The sequence below is a fragment of the Taudactylus pleione genome, unplaced genomic scaffold (genome assembly GCF_031769625.1).
Source record: "Taudactylus pleione unplaced genomic scaffold, aTauple2 ptg000378l, whole genome shotgun sequence".
NCBI classification, from domain to species: domain Eukaryota; kingdom Metazoa; phylum Chordata; class Amphibia; order Anura; family Myobatrachidae; genus Taudactylus; species Taudactylus pleione.
The window spans coordinates 5,412,151-5,425,585 of record NW_028284779.1 but is presented as its reverse complement, the minus strand read 5'-3'; the positions used below and the strand labels follow the sequence as shown (position 1 = coordinate 5,425,585).

Sequence of the window (13,435 nt, the reverse complement as noted above, 5' to 3'; positions counted from 1 at the left end):
ATGGGTTTTTTCCAGCCAGTGTAGGATTTGTTGAAATCTCTAAAGCACAACCCCTTCTAATAGTCATTTTTAAAGTTGCCTCTCCTTTTTTTTGCTGACTAATGATAGTGGAATGGGTTCCGCCATGATTTATTGGTCCAGTGCAGAACGCAGAGCAAAACCGGATTGGAAAGAGAAATAAAAAATAACAGCGCTAGAAAATTAGTAACATATTACAGGTTGAGTCTCCCATATCCAAAATTCTTGGGACCAGGGGTACTTTGGATATCGGAATATTCCTTAGAATGTAAGCTCTCACGAGCAGGGACCTCTTCCTTCATGTGCTTCTCTTTACATTTTCTTCTACTCTCTACTCCCCATTATGGCACCTAACACGGGACCGCCAATTCCCGGCAGCTTATTGTGAGTGCTTTAATCACTATTACAGCAATGTATATAAATCGTGTCCTTGTCCTGTACTGTAATGTACTGTATGTTACTTGTTTCTTGTTCACCTATTAGTTCTATGTTCTATGTACTATGTAAGGCGCTGCGGAACACTTGTGGCGCCATATAAATAAAGGATAATAATAATAATAATAATAATTCCGTATTTTGGAATATTTGCATACCATAATGAAATATCTTGGGAATGGGACCCAAATCTAAACACAGAATAATTTTATGTGTTATATGCACCTTATACACACAGCCTGCAGGTAATTTTATACAATATTTTTAATAATTTTGTGCATCGAAAAAAGTTTGTGTACATGCATGAAATTAATTTCTGTTTCATATACACCTTATACACACAGCCTGAAGGTTATTCTATACTATATTTTTAATAATGTTGTGCTTTAAACAAAGTTTGTGTACATTGAACCATCACAAAGCAAATGTTTCACTATCTCAGTCATGCTACAAATATATCATATTTCGGAATATTCTGTATTTCTGAATATTTGGATATGGGAAACTCAACCTGTAGTATCATACGGCTTCATTGAAAAAAATTAAAATGGTACATTTAACTGACTTTTAAGAAATAATACACAATAAAATTACATCAATAAAAACTGGTATGACCTACATTGAAAGTGAATTATTCACTAATAAAATGAAAATGCACATTAGCATAGGACCAATTATAGGATTCAAATATAAAAATCAATAGATCGTATAAAGATCAGTCTTTAGCAGACGAGACGCACCAAGACAGAAACAGACAACTGGCTACTTTCACTTTGTTGGCTTGTGAGTTGAAGTAGAGAAGGAGAAAGTTATAGGAAAGTAATAAAAGAAAGATATAAAGTGATTGCTAATTGTGGTGATTTTTTTCTTGTTTCTTGTTTTTGTTCAGCACTCACGCTTGTCTGAGGCTAGTCATTTTTTGGGGTGGTTTTGGCGGCAGTCTTCAAAAAAGCTGCTTGATAAATCCAGGATATCTATTGTATTGTTTCCATGGTCTAAAGCATGGATGGTGCTTTGATATGTGCTTTCTCAGCGGTTTTGGCATTAATAAATCTGCAGGTTGCAAAAAACAAGAGATATGGTAAGAACTTACCTTTGTTATCTCTGTTTCTACGAAGTCCATAGGGTCCACAGGGTTGACCTTGGGGTATAGGTTGGGAACCAAATCCGGGCACCACGCAGTTAAAGCTTTTAGCTCCCAGGATGCACTTGGGTCCACTCTCCCTATAACCCCGCCCCCCAGCCAGAGGCACCTCAGATTGTAAGTAGCCAAAGGCCGGAGGAGGAGAGAAAAAGAGAGAGAAAACTGGAACACTCTAGAACCATACTCACAGAAAAAGAGACGGGAAACCGGTGACCAGTAACACAGCCCATATGAAGCCAGGTGCGTCAGGGCGGGCGCCCTGTGGACCCTATGGACTTCGTAGAAACAGAGATAACAAAGGTAAGTTCTTACCATATCTCTTGTTTTCTACTTCAGGGTCCATAGGGGGTCCACAGGGTTGACCTTGGGGATGTCCCAAAGCAGTTCAACCAAGGGTGGGGACGCTCCTGTGCTGAGAGGAGAATCCGTCGCCAAAAAGGAAGCATCCTGAGAGGCAAAGGAAACCAATGCCTAGAACCTTAAAAAGGTATGGACAGAAGACCACGTGGACACCTAGTAAGGCAAAACAGCCGAGGCGCCACGACGAGCCGCCCACGAGGGTTACACGGCCCGAGAAAAAAACAAGCCTCAACGACAGAAATGCCCACCCATGGGTAGGCCCCTGAGGAAGACATACGAGGCCATCCAGTCAACATTTCATTATAGGCCGGCCATCGTTTCCTGTTAAAACCAGAAACCGCAGACCACCAATAAGGAGTCCGATTACCATAAGGAACTTGAACGGATCACATAAAGCCAAAGAGGCCGGACCACAGTCCATGAGGCCACACCAGCCGAGAGGACTGGGAACTGAATGGCCATACCATAAGTTCCAGAATAATATGGAACCTAAAAACCACTTGAAGAAGAAACACAGGGCGAGAGCAACTCACACCCTGACATGATGCCCTCCAGAAGAGGGAGCCACATGAGAACGCTCCCAATTCAGACACTCTCCTGGTTGATTTAAACACCCTGAGAGAGAGAGAGAGAGAGAGAGCTTAAACAATAGACCATGTAATGGCTATCACAACCAGCGGTTCCATTGACTGTCCCCGGAGGGAACAAAGAACCACTACTAACTCCCCAGGAGTCCCTAGGGAGGACAAGTGGAGACATAATCCAGAAAACACTCCAAAGGATGAACTGGATACCAGAGCGGAGCAATTCCATATCTTAACCATACCGACAGTGTAGAGATCCGCACTGTCAGGAAGGCCAGGCCAAGGGTGAAACCCAAGCCAGCTGGAAGGAATGCCAGAATATCTGGAAATCCTGGACACCGGAGGATCGTATCGACAGGTACGATACCATAAGAATTATGTATGCCACAGTCCGTGGCAGATCCCAGCAAAGTCTGGCCTATCTGCTCTAAACATCTCAATGAAGACAGAGCCAGGGAAGCCCGAGGACCACAGTAGGGGCGCAGTTAAAGACAAGCGATCCAGATCCAGGGAAAAACAAGGACCCTGAGACAACAGGTCCAGATAGTGAAGCAGTAGGAACGGAGCATCGATGAGGAGACTCCGAAAATCTTAGTACCAGTGATGTCTGGGACGACCTGGAGCCCCCAGAAGGAAAGCCCCTCCGTCTCGAATTAAACTTCCGAAGACCTCGAGGAAGAAGGGAGACCGGAGGACACAGGTACACAAAGTGGAAGGACCACTTCACTGACAAAGAGTCACTGAAGGTAGCTTCAGTACTCCTTGAGCTGGACTGTAACACCGGTAATGTGTGATCGAGTCAGAAGGCCATGGGGATCAATCCCCTCAGGGAGGCCCCCTCTGCTCACCAGGAGTTGAAACCTCTCTTGGAGAAGAGACTAGTCCCCGGGATGCACGCCGTGACGGCTGAGGAAGCCCGCTTCCCAATGGAGAGCTCCGGGAATAAACACCTCAGAGTTGGCCAGGAGAAGACCCTTGGACTATGTCAGAATGGGTGACATTCCTAACATTGCCACCCAACTACCAGTGTTGCCTAGATGGAAGCCACTGTTGTGACACTGTCGGACTGAACATAATCAGGTTTACCGTGACAAATGGGTTAGGCCAGAGTGAAAGTCCAAGACAGCTTAAAGTATCAACAAGTTAAGTGGCAGGGCAGAAGCGACAGACGTCCAACTGCCCCGAAACGAATGCGGACCAGACACTGTCTTTAGCAAAGAACACCCTGGACGAGATGGCCATAGCCACCCGGACAGAGACCAACTCGCCTCCGGAGAAAGTATCATCGTTCGAACAGCGATCCGATGGAAAAAACTCGATCCATCTGGAGGGGAGTCAATTATGGCAAGGCCTGGAATGGAACTGAGCACATTCCACCCTACCAAAAGGTAGACACTCTGGTAGACCGCGCATCACAAAGAGTAATGACATATGTCGACTGCGTAGATATCCGCACACTCGAATTTGAAGAGTGGAGATCTTGTCTTACGCCAGAAAAATTCTCAGATTCTGAGAATCCAGCAGTGCTCCCAGATGAAGAAAACCCTGTGAGGGATGCAGGGAGGACTTTTTCTCCGTTGACTAATTATCTGTGCCGAGAAGAAGCCCCGGTTATCCTGACCTGGCGGTAAAGTACCTTGGTGATCCTGCTAAAAGCAGGAGACCGTCCAGAGAAAGGAGCATTCGGATACACTGAACAGGTGAACTGTCAGAAAATCCATAAAGCTGGTAAACCCCGGTGGAGTTGAGGACAGCCCCAAAAGGCAGAGCCCGAAAACTTACAAGTGTTGCTGTGGCACAGCAAACCTGAACCCATGCTGATGAGAGGGCTCTGTATGTACCCGTAGGTACGTATCCTGAATACTCGGATATACCATAAAATCCCCAGGTTCCAAACATCGGATGATGGAGCATGGACGATTCCACCTGAGTCAAGGCACCGTTGGAATCTGATTCAGGGATTTGAGACAGAGTATAGGCAAAGGAGGACCAGTCGGTCACCGCCCCAAAAAGAAAGTAGAACAACCAGTCCCTCACTGAGATAGTGAGGTTGGCCGAAATAGCTCTGCTTACCACAAAGACTATATAGCTTTCTGGGATTGTAAGGCCCTGATCAGTTCTGAAGAAGGGCCCGTGTAACAATGCCTGTGAGGAGGCTGCATGAGCAATGAGAGGCCGTTGAGAATCAGTACCTCACTCTGGAAATTCCCCAGATGTAGACCTGTCCCGTCAGGCTGAGGGTATATCCTCAGGTGTAGAAACAGGGTCGTCCGGAAGTCCAGGACTGCTCGGTACTGGATATGGTGGCCCCCATGGAGGCCGACAGCCTAGGAAAAAACAGGCCTTTAGGCTGACCCTGAGGACAAAAAGACTTAACAGAGTTAGTCCGAATGTAGTGGGAGTAGCTAAAGACGGTATCTCCCCATTAGTGATACTGCCAATGATGCAACGATCTTGTCAAGGTCAGGACCAAACAAGAACTTCCCCATGGAAGGAGTGTGCACCTCTGCTTTCCCATAACGCAGCCATAGGGTACTGCGGCGGATACAGACGCCGCCGAAACCCTGAAAGTTAGAAGACCGGCATCCCATGAGGTAATTCCACATATGACCACTGCATATTTTGTGAGCGGCAAAAAGATATTTGAACCTCAGACGTGTTGGAGGAGGAAAAACGTCACAAAAGCATCACCATGCGATGGCCATGGTAGGACGGGCAACAGGCCCTGAAAACGAGTACATTGATTTCAGGCAAAGTTACCACCTACGGATCCGTAAAATTCGTCCAGGCCGGGATGGGAGGCGTATTAATGCCTGTAACCCGATGATTAACATACAAATCCATCCCAGAAGGGGATTTCCATTACTTGTGAGGACCCCCAGGGAATGGGAAACAGGAGGCCTTTGTGACTCCTCGTATCTGGGGACAGCCAGACTCCCGCTATGAGATCCACCCGCTGGGCAGAAAACGGGAGATGTATGATACTGGTGCAGGATCGACATTCTCTATATCCAGAATGAGCCTGGCTACCAGCCCCAAAGCAGGGATAATAATACTTGAGATCGGCTCCCCCCATGTGAGAGGGAAAGAGCCGAATATACCATCCAGTTCACGGCAGAGCCACTGGTCAGTAACCACAGGGCGTATATCACGCCAATTAGTATTTCGTATAAAACGACATCCACCAGGGTGGCCGTTGTGGTAATCCCTGCAAGGGGAATGACAGACCGATGTGGTATCGGAGGTAATTCATGTACTGTGAAAAACCCCGGCGGGGAGCGACAGTCTGTTGCACAGGGGTAAATTGCAAGAAATTGCGAGATACCCCGAGTTCAAAAGGGCAGTATGGTGAAGTAACTCCAAGCGAGTGACGACAATGGGGCCCGCCCGGCGATCCTCAAAGGAGAGGATCCTGAGAAACAACGCCCTTTAAGGGGGTCGTGCAAGGGGCCCCGCACCAGATGGTGCCGCATACATAAACCTTTCTGAGTTAAAATCCTCCGCACTAATTCCTGCAGGCTATGACTTGCAGGATAGCAATAATGGGTGTAGTATCGTGTGCAATCTCCTGGTCAGATATATCTGACTATCTTGACGGAAATATTAAGCAGCGCTATACCGGTCCTGACTGACGCTATTAGCTGCAGGGACCCATTATCAGCGTATGCAACTCACAGTTCCATCTAAAATATGGCAACGTGCAGCACGCAACAGTATGTGACAAACCTCACAGATATTAACAAATATATATATGTGAGGTCTCAGAACCACCCCAGGTACACCTGTATTAGGGCAGATAAAGAAAAGGGATAGATATACACTGACAGGTGAGAGAAAAAGCAGACAGTCAGCACTAGCATAAGTCACATACAATGCAGAAAAATATATATACATACATAAGCATGACATATAATATACTGCACAATGTCGCTACATTCAACTGCCCAGATTCAGTGTCTGGGAAGGCTATAGCGCTGTGTACACTCACCCAAATGGCCAGGTACGCAGGGGGACTGGGCTCACTGACATCCTAGGAGTTCTGCAGCACCACAGAGAGAAAATGGCCACTGGAGACCTCAGAAGAAGCGTGGCCCGCGGAGGAAGCAGCTCAGCGACGCCAGACTGTAGTATTGAAAGGCGCGCTGAGCTGAGGGGAGGAGCCGCTAGACAGGGAAGGCTTCCTCCCCTGGCTAGCAATTAACCCCCCGGGATGCCGGCTCCCGCTGCCGCTATAATCCCTGGTGGGCTGTGGACACGCGGGGTATGCCTCCATGGAGGGGGAGCCCGCCGCCACCGCTAGCGCCTCCGGTCTGTCCCCAGAGACCGGAGGCATAAGGCTGCATATTCACACGTGGATCACCGCAAGCGGTGACCACGCGACTTACCTGTCCCCGTCGATCCGGCAGCAGCCCAGGGATTCCTCCAGAGCCCGGCTAGTACAGACTCTGGGGTCCCGCTGCGATCCCCAGATCTGTACTGGCGTCGCAGCGCCGGCGGGGTGTAGGAGCGGCAGCTCAGACGTCCATTGGACAGTCTGATGCTGCCGCTCTGAAGAGTAGTAAAAAATAATAAAACAAAACTCTTTTAAGCTTAGAGGCTGCTAAGCAGCCCCCCTGCAGTAACGGTGACCCAACTCCGGCCGGGCACCAACTTAAACTGAGGTGCCTCTGGCTGGGGGGCGGGGTTATAGGGAGAGTGGACCCAAGTGCATCCTGGGAGCTAAAAGCTTTAACTGCGTGGTGCCCGGATTTGGTTCCCAACCTATACCCCAAGGTCAACCCTGTGGACCCCCTATGGACCCTGAAGTAGAAACACCACAAAACAGACGGACTTAGGGCCTGATTCAGCTGCGTATGCATTTAGAATTACGTACGCAGATCGAGTGACTATTAGCCACTGCAGATGCGTATGCACCGCACATCCACTGCGAGCAGACGCACTGAGGAATCCATTGCAGAGTGACAGGTTGTGAGCGTTTCGGAGGGGTAACGGGGGAGTGCTTGGAAAAACGCAGGCGTATCTGCCCGTTTAAACGCAGTTTAATGGGCATGCCTAAATTAGCAACTGCGATTGCATACGCAGCTTGAGTACTCACTGCGTGCGACAAGACTTGCAGTTTCTGCGGCTGGTCAGACCTAGTGTAAATACGTATGCAGGAGTGCGAGGTCGGTCAGATACGAGAAAGCAGCACTGGGCGTCTTTATGCTGGCTGAGATATGGCAGGCATTAGCATATTTTCGCTGCTACATTCCATACGACATTGCAGCTGCGTATGCAATAGCGTTCCTTAATAAATCAGGCCCTTAGAACTTACCACTTAGTATATTTGACCCTTTGAGTTTAACCTGCGCTAGACTATTTATTTTTTATTTCTTGTTTTTATATGTGTTTCTCTTTTTATGGATTTTATTACTGCATAAGTGGAAAGCTTCAACTAGTCTTAGATACTTTTAGATATTTTAGGTATCAGAATAAATCAATATAAATGCAATATCTTGCCTTTAGCAAAACAAATATATTACATGATTTGAGTTGTATGTCCTTGTGCTTCATGTAACATATCGATTCAATATTTAATTTACAATATTTAACTTACCTTAATTTTGTTTATGACAGTGTTTGCATCCTGATGCCAAATACTTTGTGTGCCTCTCTCCGTAATATAGGCTTTGCATGATGTAACCATTTGATTTGTCACCTAGAAATGACATACAATATATGTAACAATATATAGTAAAATAATAGTAAAAAATAAATAAACAAAAGCTAAAAATATTTCCCATGTAAAGTTTTGTGGATGTCAGTGTTTAGTTTTACATGGCTTATTGTAACTGGAATAGGTTCTGAGAAAAATATACAATATAGCTTAAACTGCTATCTTAAATATTGGCCTAACAGAAAACCTTGAAATGTGAAAGGAAAAAAAAAAGGTTCACATTGCCAATATCTATGCATACCAATTTTCATGCAAATTAGTATTTCTCCTTCTTCCTCTGGGTGGCACTGGAACTCTGGGTTATAGGAGTGAGTCCAAGGAGCTAAGCACTTCAACCTAACTTGTTTGAATGTTGACTCCTCCCCCTTCTATACTCTAGAAACCTGAACCTCTCTTTTTTTCAAGTGCCCGGAGGAGCTGTGTGTATTTCAGGCTCTTAGAGCTTCTCAGTTTTTTCCCCTCAGCTCCTCGAGCCACCTTAGAAGACAGCCAGAGGGTGAGCTCAACACAAACTTAGATGCGGTAGCCTGGTAAGCTTCCCATCAGAAATGGGAATTGCTTAATTATACAAGTTGTGCTCAACCTCAGTGGCTATGGCACTGTAACATAGCATTTCACATGCAGATACAGCCACAGTTGCACACAAAATATAGTCATGCAGCATACCATTTTCATCAGTAGCAGCTGCTTGTGCGTCCTATCCACATAGCTTGGCGAGTAAGATGCATTTTAAAGGAAAAAAAAACTCAGTGCTACAGAGTCGCGCCACGGCTTGGAACGACTAGTAGGGCTGTTTAATGCGCAAGGAGGCAAGATGTATGTGGACACATCTGTATGTTACTGTGAGGGGTGTATACTGCACCTAATTAAGTTGTATTGATTTATTTATTTATTCCGGCGTTGGCTTTTAACTAATTTTCTACAAGGTGAAACCATGGTCTATAAATACTGTGTTTTTTTCCCATAGCCTGTATATATCAATGTCTGCAAAAAGATCTCAGTCCAAGAGCCAAGATCTCAGTCCAAGGGGGGTGCTGTGACAAAATTTTTTGCCTGTTCAAAAATTTTGACTAAATTCCCTCAGCCTAGAACAGTCCATGGTACAGTTTGCACAGTTTGTGAGGGAGAGTCATCGCTCGCGTTCGTCTGGAGATGCTTCTGCGGACATGTCCACCCTACTACTACCCTGACTACTGCTATTGCGGAGTCCTCAAAACAATTGACTGCTGCTTCGGATCAAGGTGCTGATCGTTATATGGTTCCATATCAGATGCTGTCTCTGACACCTTCTGTTCTCAGGTTCCCTCTGCTTCCCCAACAGAATTAGAATCTCCCTGGGGTTAGGGAATAACCTGTGCTTTGCAGGGATTAGTCCAGGTTTCCTCATCTCTAGAAAGGTAATTAGGATTAGCTTCTGTGTTTATACCTCAGAAACGTCAGCTGTCCTAAGTTCTTCAATCCTGGGAGGACTCTGCTTCTGATCATTCTTCCATAGATGAAGATTATCAAATAATTCTGATATTGAACAATCTTCTTTTGTGGAAGATGACTCAGGTAACATGCAGGTGGTTGAAGCCCTTATTGTTAACAGTTATGCAGTTTTTTAATATTCAGAATTCCGAGGAAGCAGAGCCTGCAAATTCTGCTTTGTTTAACAGAAAGAAATATCAGTCTGTTGCTTTCCCCTCATCTTCTTGTTTTCAGGAACTCCTCATGAAAGCATGGAAACATCCGGATTAAAAATACCAGGGGTCAAATGTAATAGGGTTCGAGTCAAAGTGAAAATCCAACTGGCACCTTCTCGCATTTTTTGAAGGTGCGAATTGGTGCTGGGACACGCAAATGTAATAGCCTGCAAACTTTTGAGCTCGAGGCTACTACACTATGCGAATCTGTGCGAGTATTTCCCTATGTAACCTCACACCTTTTAACGCAATTAGCGTTAAAAGGAGCGAGTTATACAGAAGCCTTCACAGATCAGAGAGATCCGTAAAGGCTCCTGTCAGTGTTTTTTTAAAAAAAAGACGTGCACCCTCTCCCCAGAAGAATAACCAGCCCCGAGCTTTGTACAGCCTGTCCTGGTTATTAAAATACAAGGGCCAAAATGCAAATGGGGCCCCCGTATTTTAAGTACCAGCACAGGGCTTTCCTGATCCAGTCCTGGTTGTGGAAATACAGGGGACAAAATGAGTAGGGGTCCCATTTAATTTCCATAACCAGCACCGCACTCTTTCTAGCAGGGGGGTAATGTCACAGTCAGGGAAACTGTTTCACCAGGTTCCCCGGCCAAAGCATTACCCCTGACCGCTAGTCAGCCCAGGCCTGGGATCCCTGGGGAGGTGGGGACCCCCCCAACAAAGGTGTCCCCCTCTCCAGGTCACACCAGGCCTAGGCTGAAAGCCCGGGGCTATCTCCGCCACCCCTGGCCGGTGGGTGCCGGGTTGATAGTGTAGTCTGTTGTAAAATTTAGATGTGAAAATATTGTCTTTAGCTGTTGAACTACAGGTCCCAGCAAGCCTCCCCCGCATACTGGGCCTTGGAGAACCACAAGTACCAGCATGCGGGGCATTATGATGGGCCCACTGGTACCTGCAGTTCCACAGCAAAATAAATACTTGAAAAACCATAGAACACACACACCGTGACAGTACAAGTTTATTATAACATACATGCACACTCACACTCACTATCACACATACTCACCTAAAAAACGCAAAATCCCGAAACCATGCCAGACAGGAGGAAAGGTATGTGTTTACACATACCCTTCCTCCGCGCGAATGACTGGGGCCCACGTGCGGCCAGTCATTGCAGGAGCCGCAGCCAATCAGCGGGCGTCTCCATCGGAGCTGCCCGCTGATTGGCTGTGCGCGGTCAGCCTGTCTCCTCCATAGACTTTAATGGTGTGAAGTCTCCCAATTATCATCCAATGATGTAACCGCAAGGTTCACCTCAAGTAACCTTGCGGTTACATCATTGGATACAATGTAGTGGTTCCCAACATAGACTTCAATAGAGATTTCACACACGGGCCCCAGTCATTCGCACGGAGGAAGGGTATGTGTTAATGCTACTCAAGGCGGAATCTCTGTGGATTTTACGACTTGACACTTTGGACCTTATTCAGACCCACTCGTAAGCGCTGAGCACTCGCAAGCTGGTCGATGTCGCTCCGGTGCTCGCTACCAACGGGGCGGCTGTCGATGTTGATCGACAGCTCGCCCCGTTTAATAGGCGGGGAGGGGTGGTGGTTTCACAAACGGAGACGTTCCTTAAGGAAAGCATGCCGTTTCGTGGGCGGCCGCAGTGACATCAGCAGTGATGTCAATGGGGAGCTTCCTGCTCGATCAGAGCAGCTCCCTGGGGCTTGCGGGTTGCCGATCCAACCTTAGGGTCTCGTCGCAATCCCTGATGGTCGCGATGGTCTTGACCATCGCGACCATCAACCTGGTCGGTCGCTAAAGCTGTGGGTGGTAACACACAGCTTAGCTAGCGACCAGGAGGCCGCACTTCAAAACACATGCGGCCACTCACATTCAGAGCAACCGCTCGCATTTTGCGAGCACCTCTGAATGAGGGCCTTTAACCCCACGGGCCTTAATTCATTTTCACTTTTTAAATATTTTTGAAAAATCATTATATCATAATGTATATACTTTTTTTGGATATTTAGAATTTTTTCTTTATTTTTTTCACTCATTGTTTATTTATCATATACTATATAGGTTTCACTTTCATAAATAGGTGTGTTCACCTTCATTAGAATCTGTTATCCCTTCATTCCCCCTTTTTTCTTTTTCCTTTTTTTTCCTGTGTTTTTATATATTGTTGATGTCATCTATTTTATTTACCTGCAGCTCAATTATGGTTGTTTTTTGACATCTGTCACCTTAGTGTTGTTGATGTACATGTGATATGGTCTCTCCATGTCCCCGTGTGGCGCATCCCCATGACGTCATTCTTTTGCGCCGGTGGCAGCTGCGGGCGGAGACACGGACGGTCTCACAAGTATTTAGATAAGTTGTTTTATATGTTTGTAACACTTGCACCCTGATGAAAATACTTGTGTAAAGCATTGAAACATTGGCTACACAAACCTCATGTGTCTCTGATCATTCCCTGAGTGCCGCCGATTGGGACTTAATATTGGGACATAGACAGAATTTTCATATTTTGGCCTCTATTCACCATCACAATGGCTTTGAAATGAAACAAACAAGATGTGCTTTAACTGCAGACTTTCCGATTTAATTTGAGGGTAATTACATCCAAATCAGGTGAACGGTGTAGGAATTACAACGGTTTCTATATGTGCCTCCCACTTTTTAAGGAGCCAAAAGTAATGGGACTATCAACTCAAAAGGTATTTCATGGACAAGTGTGGGCTATTCCCTCGTTATTTCATTATCAATTAAGCAGGTAAAAGGTCTGGAGTTGATTCTAGGTGTGACATTTGCATTTGGAATCAGTTGCTGTCGACTCTCAATATGAGATCCAAAGAGCTGTCACTATCAGTGAAGCAAGCCATCATTAGGCTGAAAAATCAAAACAAACCCATCAGAGAGAGCAAAAACATTAGGTGTTGCCAAATCAACTGTTTGGAACATTCTTAAAAAGAAAGAACGCACCGGAGAGCTCAGCAACACCAAAAGTTCCAAAAATAGGAGGGGGAGGTGCGTCAGTCTCTTACTTTGCCCGGGGCGCTTGGACCCCAAGATACACCCCTGAGGTGTCATCACGAGTTCCTGAGTCTCAGCCACCAACAGCATGTAGGTAGGGGAAAGTATGCATAAAACCATCAAGAGACGGTGTTATGCTTGCTTTTTCTCTCATTTATAAAAATATTACCTGGCGGAAGCCCCCATTACACCCTAAAGGTGCTGCATGATCTACATAGATAACTGAAAAGTCAGAGAAATCAGTGATTTCGCCTGACTTTTCACTACGCTTAAATATTGCATTCTCCAGCTAATATGCTGGAGAAGTGTGATTATTAAGTCTACTAACTAGACCCCTAAGTGAGAAAAGGTGATTAAAAGAAAATTGTGCTTACCTGTGATCTTTATTTTTTTGTGTTCAGTTATGCAACATTGAACACAGTCCCTGATTCAGAGCCGCTCGCTAGATGCGATCGCTCGCACGATGTGTATGCAAATTGCTTAGGCAATGCTATCACAC

The 13,435-nt window shown here is 46.0% G+C and overlaps 1 protein-coding gene across 1 annotated transcript in view; it reads right to left on the bottom strand.

The window, feature by feature from the left end:
• Window positions 1-13,435, bottom strand: part of DNAH8 (dynein axonemal heavy chain 8) — a 521,770-nt gene that overhangs the window by 436,592 nt on the left and 71,743 nt on the right. Inside the window, exon 10 of the mRNA XM_088445337.1 lies at window positions 8,138-8,239. Within this exon, the coding sequence (XP_088301463.1) occupies window positions 8,138-8,239 (102 nt within the window). The remainder of the gene's footprint in view (window positions 1-8,137; window positions 8,240-13,435) is intronic.